This window comes from Notothenia coriiceps, unplaced genomic scaffold (genome assembly GCF_000735185.1).
Source record: "Notothenia coriiceps isolate Sejong01 unplaced genomic scaffold, NC01 NC01_scaffold00024551, whole genome shotgun sequence".
In the NCBI taxonomy this organism is placed as follows: domain Eukaryota; kingdom Metazoa; phylum Chordata; class Actinopteri; order Perciformes; family Nototheniidae; genus Notothenia; species Notothenia coriiceps.
This window is the reverse complement of record NW_011357252.1, coordinates 4,563-15,403: the sequence shown is the minus strand read 5'-3', so window position 1 is coordinate 15,403 and position 10,841 is coordinate 4,563. Positions and strand designations below refer to the sequence as shown.

At 36.9% G+C, this 10,841-nt stretch overlaps 1 protein-coding gene and 1 long non-coding RNA gene across 3 annotated transcripts in view; one reads left to right on the top strand and one right to left on the bottom strand.

Annotated features, from left to right (window-relative positions):
• The first annotated feature begins 3,591 nt into the window (after window positions 1–3,591).
• On the top strand, window positions 3,592–8,947 carry LOC104955060 (homeobox protein Nkx-2.4-like). 2 transcript variants are annotated; one of them, XM_010782285.1, is made up of 3 exons: window positions 3,592–3,868; window positions 3,956–4,153; window positions 7,501–8,947. In XM_010782285.1, exons 1-3 carry the CDS (start codon window positions 3,715–3,717, stop codon window positions 8,115–8,117), a joined length of 969 nt encoding a protein of 322 aa, XP_010780587.1. In that variant the 5' UTR covers window positions 3,592–3,714; the 3' UTR covers window positions 8,118–8,947. The 2 variants fall into 2 exon arrangements, with proteins under 2 accessions (XP_010780587.1, XP_010780586.1); XM_010782284.1 differs by having other exon boundaries at window positions 3,592–4,153.
• A 328-nt stretch (window positions 8,948–9,275) lies between these two features.
• Window positions 9,276–10,841, bottom strand: part of LOC104955058 (uncharacterized) — a 2,373-nt gene continuing 807 nt past the window's right edge. Inside the window, exon 2 of the long non-coding RNA XR_799419.1 lies at window positions 9,276–10,392. This is a non-coding gene — a long non-coding RNA (uncharacterized lncRNA). The remainder of the gene's footprint in view (window positions 10,393–10,841) is intronic.

The window sequence follows — 10,841 nt, the reverse complement described above, 5'->3', positions numbered from 1 at the left end:
AGTATACAGATGATACATGGATAACAAAGTACAGATATCTGAAAGAAAGCAATATAAACAATTACACCAGGTGCCCAAAGATGCCTCAAAATAAAAAAGCATAAAAAAAGGACTTTAACTCACAACTACGATTAGATAATATATATGTTATCAAACGGTTGAGACTTTAGCTGTCTATCTATTTCATGAAGGACCCACATTGCTTTTTAAAATGTTATGAATGCATGTGAGTAGAATAAAGATCAGAGCCTAAAGACCGTTAGGGAGGAAACTCTTCTTCGGTGGTTTTTCTTAATTAAAGACGCAAAAGACAAAATGACCTCCGGACTCAGATTATAGGAAAGTTCAGATAACATATACTTTATTAATTCCGAAAGGTATTAGGCCTAGTTACAGCAGCATGTAAAAGTATTGCACATAATTAAACATAACAAAAACTGTAGAAAACACACAAATATAAACATCTCAAAATAGAAAATAAAAACAGAAGTTAAAATATAAAAGTTGGCCGTGAGAAAAGATCTGTAAATATCTGACAATGAAAACAATATAGACGGGATGAATCACAGCTAATACGATACAACAAAGTGGCATTTAGTGAGTAAGAATGGAGCATTTTAAACACACATGTCAAACCCAAGGCCCGGGGGCCAAATCAGGCCCTTGGTGGATTTAATTTCGGCCCAAAGGATAATTTCTAATAACTATTAGATCTGGCCCTCCGGTATATTGCACTCCTTCCTCTCTCACGACAACAGGGCATGTTTGGTTTTCTCTTTGAGGGAAATAGTTGTTTTGAAGCTGGCCTGTGGAAAAATGTAATCATAAGAAATGACTCTGGAAAAGCTGCAGATAGAGCCATAAGAAATGAATGCAACTGATTATTTAATGTTTAATGTTGTTTTTATAGGCAATCATTTAAGCTTTGTTAGTTCCAGGTTTAATATGTGCAATAAGTTCATTTCAATAAGTTCTGCAATAAACATTGAACCAGTCCGGCCCTCGACTAGTACCCATTTTTTTTATTTTGGCCCACTGTGTATTTGAGTTCCCCCCCCCCTGATTTTAAAGGAAAATAAAAATCTGAATTTATATTTTTTCCGCATATTTTTACAGGAAAATATTTTAATTGAAAGAAAAGTCATTATTAACTACATTAAACTCTTTAGGAATACTGGATGAAAAGCCTTAGTTTGTAATAAAGGCCTTAAACAGTAAAGAGGACTAAAACATAAAGAGTCAAATCATAAAGTACCTTAATTAAGGGATATTATAAGAGTTAAAATCGCCTTTTAGTTAATTCAACTTAAACTCAGTATTACCACAGAGATATTATGGGAATATAACACATGCCCAAACAATGTCTTTATAACACGACTTTAGTACAATTAATTACACTTAAATTCGTTATAAATAGACATTACACCGTAAAGGAATATTAAGAAATAACATTAATTCGACATTAAGATGTGTAATCAGATAGTTAGATGGATGGTACATTTGGAGTCTGTATAATAATAATAATAATAATAATAATAAATAGAGATACCTCATAATATCAGCTGTAATTAATAGACTTTCTACAGGAAACACATGGAAACATTTGTTATAATTAGAAAGTAGAATAAAGGCTTGATTACATTATCATTCTGTATTATACCATCACAAACTCAGGCCGAAAAACGATATAGATTTCTTATAATATAGGCTGTAATAAATAGTAGAATGTCTATTTTAAACACCTGTAAAAATCAGCTGTTTTTCTCCCCGGTGCTCCCGGTCCTCTCCGGCGGGGTTTCCTCTCCTCTCTGCCCGCAGACGCAGCTCTGATCCCGGCTGCAGATCCGCGGAGGTCCCGCCCGGTCCTCTGGAGCTCCGGAGAGAGAAACACAGACCCGTTTATAATCAGTACCGGGAGAGCACGTGGGGTGACGTTAGGTGACGTAAGGTGACGTGACGCACAGGTCAGCAGGTGATTGGCTGCTCGGCCTGCTCGTTTTACAGGTGCATTATATTTATTATAATGTGTTTATTGATTTATTAATTAAAGAGGAACATACGGGGAAATATGTTTGGATGCTCAGAATATAAAGCTAGAAGAGTGGAATTATGTATTATTACAATTATGGAGGATAACATATATTAAAGTAATTGAATTCATAAAGTTAAAAAGTTTGAGAGAAAGGTTTAAATTAACGAAAAACGATGTCCGTTGCTTTAACTTTAATTAATGTCACTGTTTGATTTTATGGGCTTAAAAATACCCATAATTTATTTTTCTGTGATTTAACAAATGTATAATCCGATCCCATTATTTGTTGTTTCTTAATAAATAAATAAAAAATTATGAAAAAGAAAATAATTTTGAGGTTAAAATCAAGAAATTCTCGCAGTTTTGACTTTTTCTGAATCGAAAAGTGAGTTAATTTCCACTTTTGTCAGAAAAAGAGACATGCATATTAAACATGAATAACACCTTTATAATTTGTTACATTATCATGAATAAAGTGTAAGATGGTAAATGTAACATCGTAATTACAGTGTTAATTTACAAAAAACACTGAATCTGCGTTTTAAAATATATTTTTTTACGTAGAACTCAACTTTCGAAACTCCTATAAACAAAACAATAAATTAAAACTTAAGTTATTAAAAAAAAAGGGAATATAACTGCGGCTTCATTCAACTCCATTCATTGGATATGAAAGTGACTTGTGCGCAAAACAGGGGCAATTAGTGAAAAGAGGTCAAAATTAATACAAAGACGGATAGCAAGTTTGAATGTATAATAAACTACTTTTCCAAACAATAAAAGTTCCAAAAATGTAAAATAAATACAAATATGGAGGAAAAATATTCAACTTTCATAACTGTTTATTTGTGTTTGACTGACTATGAGCCATTACGCATAACGAGTTTTACTTTTTAATATATTTTGATGCCAATACTTGAGTAAAATATCGAATATTGGAGTTTATTTGTAACAAGAGTATTTTTACGATTAGTTTTTGACACTTCAACTTCTTCTTGTATTTTGTGCATCCTTTTATTTAGATCCAAACCTCACGAAACAAACACATCCGCGGAAGAAGAAGAAAGAAAGAAAGTAGGTCCAAACATTTAATATATGATTCTGAAATGGGCCATTACGCACAACGAGTACTTTTGGCACATCTCGATGCCAATACTTAAGATACTGAATATTGGAGTGTATTGTCTGCCTCCTCCTGTCATCTTGGTCCAAACCTCACAAATCAAATTATATCCGCGGAAGAAGAAGAAAGAAAGTTCACCTCCTAATTCACCTCTTTTAAAGTTACTGAAAGAAAAACAACAGAAGCAGTAGAAAGTAAGTGTAAGATATAATATGATTCACAACGAGTACTTTTACTTTTGGTACATCTCTTTGATAATAATTAAGATATTGAATATTGGAGTGTATTTGTATGTTGTTCCAAATCTCACAAACCAAACACATCCGCGGAAGAAGAAGAAGAAAGAAAGAAAGTAGGTCCAATCCATTTTCCTCCTCTCACCTCTGTAAGGCCAGCTCTCTATTGTCGGTGTCGCTCCGCCTCTCGGAGTTAAGCACAGCTCCTCCCGGTCAGCTGTATTTTCTCCCCGGGACGCAGCAGCAGCAGCAGAAGAAGAACCGGAGGGAGGGAGGGAGTCTCCGGGACAAAACCCCCCCGTCACATCCAGGCAGAGCGCACCATGTCCTTCAGCCCCAAACACTCCACCTCCACCTCCACCCCATTCTCAGTCAGCGACATTTTGAGCCCCATGGAGGAAAGTTACCGGAGGTTCGGCGGGATGGAAGCCGCGGCGGGGAGCCTCTCTTACCGGCAGCCTCAAGTCTCTCAGCCCGGTACGCAGCAGCACCTCCATCACCACCACCACCACCATCACCACATGTCCTCCTCTTCATCCTCACCCTCCTCCTCCTCTTCCTCAGCAGCAGCAGTGGGACCAGGGGGACCGTATCACCACCACCACCACCACGTCCCCGCGGGAGTGCCGCAGTTCTCCGGGGCCGTTGGAGGCTTCTGCGGCGGAGGGATCGGCACCGTGGGAGACCTGCCGTCCTACCAGGAGACAGTACGCGGAGGCGGGGCGGCCTGGTACAGCACCCCGGAGCCCCGGTACCAGACAAGTAAGAGCAGATTGAAATACAAGTTTACTTTTATTTATATCTCAGGTTTTTGTAGCAACCTGGAGCCCCGATTTTTCTTTAAATCTCTGGTTTTAAAAAGGAAGATAATGCGCTTTTACGCACGATGGAAACATGCGTAATTTTGGTTGGCCTGGTACAGCAACCCGGAGCACCAAACCAAACCAGTAAGAGCAGCTTAAAATTATTATTTTAGATCGGAGGGTAAGTCAACATAACAGAAGAAAATGAACGGTGGCACGTGTTATTGTATTGTTGTATTGTATTGATTATGTACTAACACAATCATTATAGGATTCATTTATTGATATATATATATATATTGATCTTTATCTACAGGTGTTTTTTTAATAGCCTCACCATTTATTAAGAGGCTAATCCATGTGAGCCCCAAAACCAGACCAGTAAGAGCAGCTTTAAATATAACTTTATTTTAAATCTGAGGTTTTAAAAAGGAAATAATGCGCTTTTACGCACGATGGAAAAAGGCGTAATGTTCCAAAAACGTGTCCAAACTGAAGCGTTCTTTATATTTTATATAATATCTGTATTTCTACTATTATACACTACAAACAGGCCTTTCACAATGCAGTTCAACTTTGATTTTAAAAGTATGAAGCTTATATTCTGAGCAGCAGTGAAATGAAATAAGACGATGAATAAAAAGTGATACTAATAAATAGATAATAATTGCAAAAGTCTCTGTGGTTTTAATAACTTATTATTAATGATCACAGGGAGTTACCACAGTGTGTCTGGTCCTCTTTAAATGTTTAATCTCTTTTAACATAAAGGTGTACAGATGAACAGCTCCTATAATACTTTAATTAAAGTCACTCAATTATCCGTAAATTATTTTGAAGATTGAAAGATTTTTTCCACTAAAATGTCTCATTTAATTTAAAATCGCATCGTTTCCTAATAAAAAATACGTATTAATAAAAAGCCATTAAATGCATGGCTTACCTGTCTGAAATCTAACATCCTTTGTTTCGAAACTCACAATGAATAACCCTCCTCTGTTATATTAAGATTAGATTAAAATAGTGCAACGCAATACACTTTGCATCCAACCAGAAAGTGCAAGGAGTAAATAAAGTGCACGAGGTTACAGAATATCCTCCTATTGATCACAGTAGATGCATATTAAATAAATACTTATGAATGAGGTGTAGGGTTAGGGTCTAGGCGTATCGATGTTATAATGCAACATTAACTAAGACGGGCATAGCAAACAGTCTATCATAATTAATTTGACCCTTTATTTAATCCTTAAATATATAAAAGAACAAGCATTACATCCTCCAATACCCATATCATCTAAAAGGCTTTAAAGAAGATGTTTGATTGAGTTCTCTATCAGTAATTGTTTCCTAATTAACAGAAGTATAACAAACGATTTATTTAACTAAGATAATGTTCAACGATGTGATTATTACTCGTTTTTAAAGGTTATATAATTCCCTTTCTCTCCCCTTTAATTCCTCATTAAAGGCACTCGTTTTCTAATTTAAACTAACATGTGTTAAAAGCCTTTAAAGCAGGGGTGTCAAACTCAAGGCCCGGGGGCCAAATCCGGCCCGTGACTTCATTTAATGCGGCCCCACAAGAGCCAGCAAAGACTATAATATGTTTACTATACGGTTACATGCTACTTTACAGAAGCACGTGGCCCATAAACTACATGTCCCACAATGCATCTCAAATTTGACTTTTCTTCTCAGAATCTGACTTTTTTTTCAAAATGTCAGTTATTTTTATTTTGACTTTTTTTTCCAGAATTTGACTTTTCTTTTTAAATCATTTTGTGACATTCTCACTGAAGAGACTTATTAAGTTATTACCCTATCCGATAATAATCCAATACAGACGGCAATAATGTAATATAATACATTCTTTTAAATATATTAAATATTTATATGTATTTTTTGTATGTATATAAAACCGGCCCTTTGAGTGCAACCATGATGCTAATGTGGCCCGAGATGAAATTGACACCCCTGAAGAATCCAGACCATAATGTTTTCCAACACATTCTCACTCCCAACTCGATCTATAGGGACGTTATGTCACGATCCCTTGGCGTCATTATCAAACGCAGTGGGGGGCCCTTTAGCGTCGATGTTCAACTATCAGGGGGTCCCGTAAACTTGCATAGAGCTCGCTGAACGTTGGGATCGCGGAGAAATGCTCTCCACAGATCCATTCTCACAGCGTTTATCAACCTTTTTCTTACTCAATATCAAGCCACACTTATTGTGGGAAGGGGGGTGTCCGGTGCCTTGCTCAATGGCACCACGGCAGGGCAGGAGGTGAACTGGGACCTCTCCAAGTAGCAGTCCACACTCCATATGTAGGTCTGTTCGGGGACTTGAACCGGCGACCCTACAGCTCACAGTCCAAGCCCCTACTGACTGAGCCACTGCCGGACAGTCGAGTTAGTTAATTACCTTCTAATCCAAAAATGTATTTATGAGTAAAATGATTGTTCTTTATTTCTTATAATCCAATATTTTCAAATTAAAGCAAATATAACAATCCATTAATAAGGACCGTGGTTTTTAAGCAACATTTGAGGATAATAGTATTTTTTTTTTTCATCAGTAAAACTTCCTTTCCTCCTCCTCTTCATTCTGAAATGTTTTATTAGCCTAGTTGAAAAGGTATTTATAATAAGCCATTTAATTCATCAAGGCAATTAGGATGTTAGTAATGATGTGTTCTCGAGTTATGCTTTTAATCTGTAAATCATGTCGTTTATATTTTAAGTGTGTTTTAATGAATCTTTAAAGCATATTAAGTGTCTGAGTATCTCGAACGCGCTCTATAAATAAAATGCATCATTATTATAATAAAAATGTTAAGGATGAGATTCCTTGAATAGTTTCCTAATCATAATATGCATACCTGTTTTTATAAAAGGCTTTTATTATGTTATGTTTGATACATGCAATAGCCTATGATTATTACTGATTTAAGTGAAATGTATTCCCCTTATTTTAAGATGTGATTGGGCAGTTTACAATTCATTAGTAGGCTATTACATGAATCGTTTAAGGATTTGATTGCTGCTGTTGTCTTCATTTTCTTTCCCATTTATTTTAATAGAACAATCCATTCATAATAAGCACTATGTTAGATAAGACTGGTTTCAGGATGTCAGTATCGGATGTTTTCTTGAGTAATACCTTTCTTTCTTTCCCATGTATTTTAATGTAATAGAATAACAATCCATTAACAGTGTTTGACTCATTTAAAGATAATCATGTTTCCTTGAGTTCTTTCTTTCCCCATGTTTCTATCCAATCAACGATCGTTTCTCCTCTAAGTCTCCAGGTTCATGAACCCCTCGGGAGGGATGAACATGTCCGGGATGGTGAGCAGTTTGTCCGGCATGGATCCCTGCAACAAGTCCATGGTGACCATGCACGCGAATCCGCGGAGGAAGCGGCGCGTGCTCTTCTCGCAGGCGCAGGTGTACGAGCTGGAGCGGCGCTTCAAGCAGCAGAAGTACCTGTCCGCGCCGGAGAGGGAACACCTGGCCGGGCTCATCCACCTGAGCCCCAACCAGGTGAAGATATGGTTCCAGAACCACCGGTACAAACTGAAGCGGCAGAACAAGGACAAAGTGCCGCAGCAGGAAGGAGGAGGAAACACCGCTGGAGGTCTTTGCGCAACGACGCACCGTTCCTCCTCCGTGTCCCCGTTGATCTCCAAGACCGGTAAAAGCTGCCAGGATGAGTCCAGCCACACCGGAAACAGACAGGTGGAGGTGGTGATCGGATCCGGAAACCCGCTTTCCTCCGCAGAGGTGCTGGAGGATTTGTCCCAAAGTCCGCCGCTCGGCCTTCATGGACAGATCAATATGACGCAGACGGACGCGGCTCTGATCGAGTACACGAACAGCATGATGGGGTCCAATTTACTGTACGGGAGGACTTGGTAGGGACACCGGGAGGAAGAGAGACATTTACCCGTTCTGAGAGGCATAAATCCCGGGTTGGATTTTCTTTTTTGGGAGGAGAAAGAAAAAACCACCAGACAGTTTTTCTCGTCTTTTTACTCACCATAAAAGTCTGGTTCCTTTACGCACAGAGTACACAAACGGCATTATGGGGTCCAATTTACTGTACGGGAGGACTTGGTGGGGATACCGGGAGGAAAGAGACTTTTATCCATCCCGAGAGGCTTAAATCCCGGGTTGGATTTCTTTTTTGGAGAACAAATACGCACAAGACTAGTTTTTTCCCTCATCATTTCCGTGCGTAAAAGTTTGTTTCCTCTGCGCTCTGAGTACACAAACACCACGTTGGGATCCAATGTACTGCACGGGACGACTTGGTATGGACACCGGGAGGAAGACCGACATTACAAACCCGTTCTCAGAGGCATCAATCCCGGGTTGGATTTCTTATTTGGAGGAAAATCACCAGACGGTTTTTGTCTTTATTTCCATGCGTAAAAGTCTGGTTCCTTTACGCACACAGGGACACTAAAGAGCAATACCGGGCTAAAAATGAACTGTAAATGACAGGCTTGGACTGAATGTTAATAATCTTCCTCTTTAAAATATTTTTTTTTTGTAACTGACAAAATGTGAATGCTGCAGCGTTTAAAGGGGGATGAGCCACTTTCCCTTTTCATCCAATTACGCAAATTAAATTATTGCAGGTTTATATATAAACGGTGAAGCAATAGAAGCCGGTTTGAAAACATTATCCCACATATTTTCATTTCAAGTAAATCATTCATTTTTCTTTGTCACATTTTTGTTTTGAATAAATGATATTTGCATTTTGGATATTTTAACGTTTTGTTGTTGTTGTTGACACTGAAGCATCACTTTCAAAGTTTGAATCTTTAAATGTTATTAATATCCTCATAATTATTAATAACAGCTTCTTTGCAAAAAGACTGATTTTGGATTTAAATGTTTTTTCTTTAACTGAAGAAATCTTTGAATTTTCTGCATTTAAATCTCAAAAATCACCTTTTTTCAAATATGTTAAAGTGTAAAGTGAAATTTAAGGGTGAATTTGAAGTAAAAAAAAAACAACCTTAATGGGTCAGATGATTCCTGAAAGACAAATAAAACCTGATATCATTTTTAAAGTAAATAGTGAGTTTTATTACAAATTAAAGTCTGTATTCATGTCAAATTAAGGTAACATTTAAGGGTGGTTTTAAGTGGAAAAAAGTCGAGATAATTCCTGTCAGACAAAGTAAACATTATAAGATCATTTAAAAATGCATCTTGAGTTTTAATACAAAACAAAAGATTAAAGCCTTTAGTAGTAATTGAAGTGTTTAAGGGTGAATTTAAGTGTTGATTGAATAAAATGATAAGGGTGGTTTAAAGACTAAGTATTTTATGTTAAGATAATTCCTGTTGGACAAATATCACTTAATAATAAAAAGTAATATAAAATCAACCTTTTCCTTTTATTATATTATTGAGAATTTAAAGTCGGTATTGCCTTAAGTTAAAATTTAAGTGCTGAATTGAATAAAATGTTAAGGTTGAATTCAAGAAAAAGTCCTTTATAGATAATAATAATTCCTGTCTGACAAATATCACTTAATAATAAAATATATTATAATCAATAAAAAAAAACAAGATTTAAAGTTGGTATTTTCTGTCAAAAGTTAACATTAAGGGGGATTTTAAGGGGAAACAATGCACTTTATGGGTGAGATCATTCCTGCTGGACATAACTTAATAATAATACAAGATAATAAAAGATAATACAATAAAATGAAAGAATCTTGATCATCGAGGATTTAAAGTCTGTATTTCTGTCAAAAGTTAACATTAAGGGTGATTTTAAGGGGAAACCAGGCCCTTTAAGGGTGAGATCATTCCTGCTGGACACATATACCCCACATGAGTGTTATTCTTTTATTTCACATGCTTATCTTACGTTTTAAACACAGGAACCTCCGGGAGAGATCTGCCTAAAGAATAAACACAGCGGGACTCAGTCCGGGACACACTTGTATTTTCACAAGGTCTAAAAAAATCACATATTACTGTTTTTTTTTTTGTGGATAAAAAGAAGAAAAAAACACAACAACAAATTAAATTGTACAATTAAGACAATTCTGACATTTCTCCCCTAAAAAATAGACGCAAAGTCCCAAAAGACTGGAGTTTGAGCTCAGTTGTTCCAGTCGTATCTCCTGGAGGGAGGGGGGGCCGGGAACCCTCTGGAGCCGTAGCCCTGGAACACAAAATAAACAAGAATTAGTACAAAATTAAACCACAGATAGATTTGTGACAAAATGTTTTGGTGTAACTCCAGCCGGCGTTTAAAACCATCCGAACCGAAAGCCACGTTATTCAGAGTCAAAGACAGGGTTGTAAAAGATGACGACAAAAAGGTGTTTACTTTATGGACGAGGGCGAGGGCCCGACACGTGAAGAGCATTTTGGGATCCGACCAAAAAAACTGACTTTTTATTTTTTGAGTTCTGAGAAAAAAAGTGGGAATTCTGAGAAGTTGGAAATCTAGGATTAAGGTCGGAATTCTAGGAAAGAAGTCGGAATTCTTCTTCGACCTAACAAAGGAATATTCTGTTTTTGTTTTTATTTTAGTCAGAGTTCTCAGAAAGCAAAATTCTCAGAGAAAAATAAAAACAAAAGAAATCCCCCAAATATCCGAATTCTATT

Excerpts from the sequence above, each read along its gene's own strand:
- LOC104955060 (XM_010782284.1), top strand. The coding sequence starts at position 3,715 with ATGTCCTTCAGCCCCAAACACTCCACCTCCACCTCCACCCCATTCTCA. Across the intron at positions 4,154-7,500 it reads GGAGCCCCGGTACCAGACAA|TCTCCAGGTTCATGAACCCC; the intron begins GTAAGAGCAGAT and ends TTCTCCTCTAAG.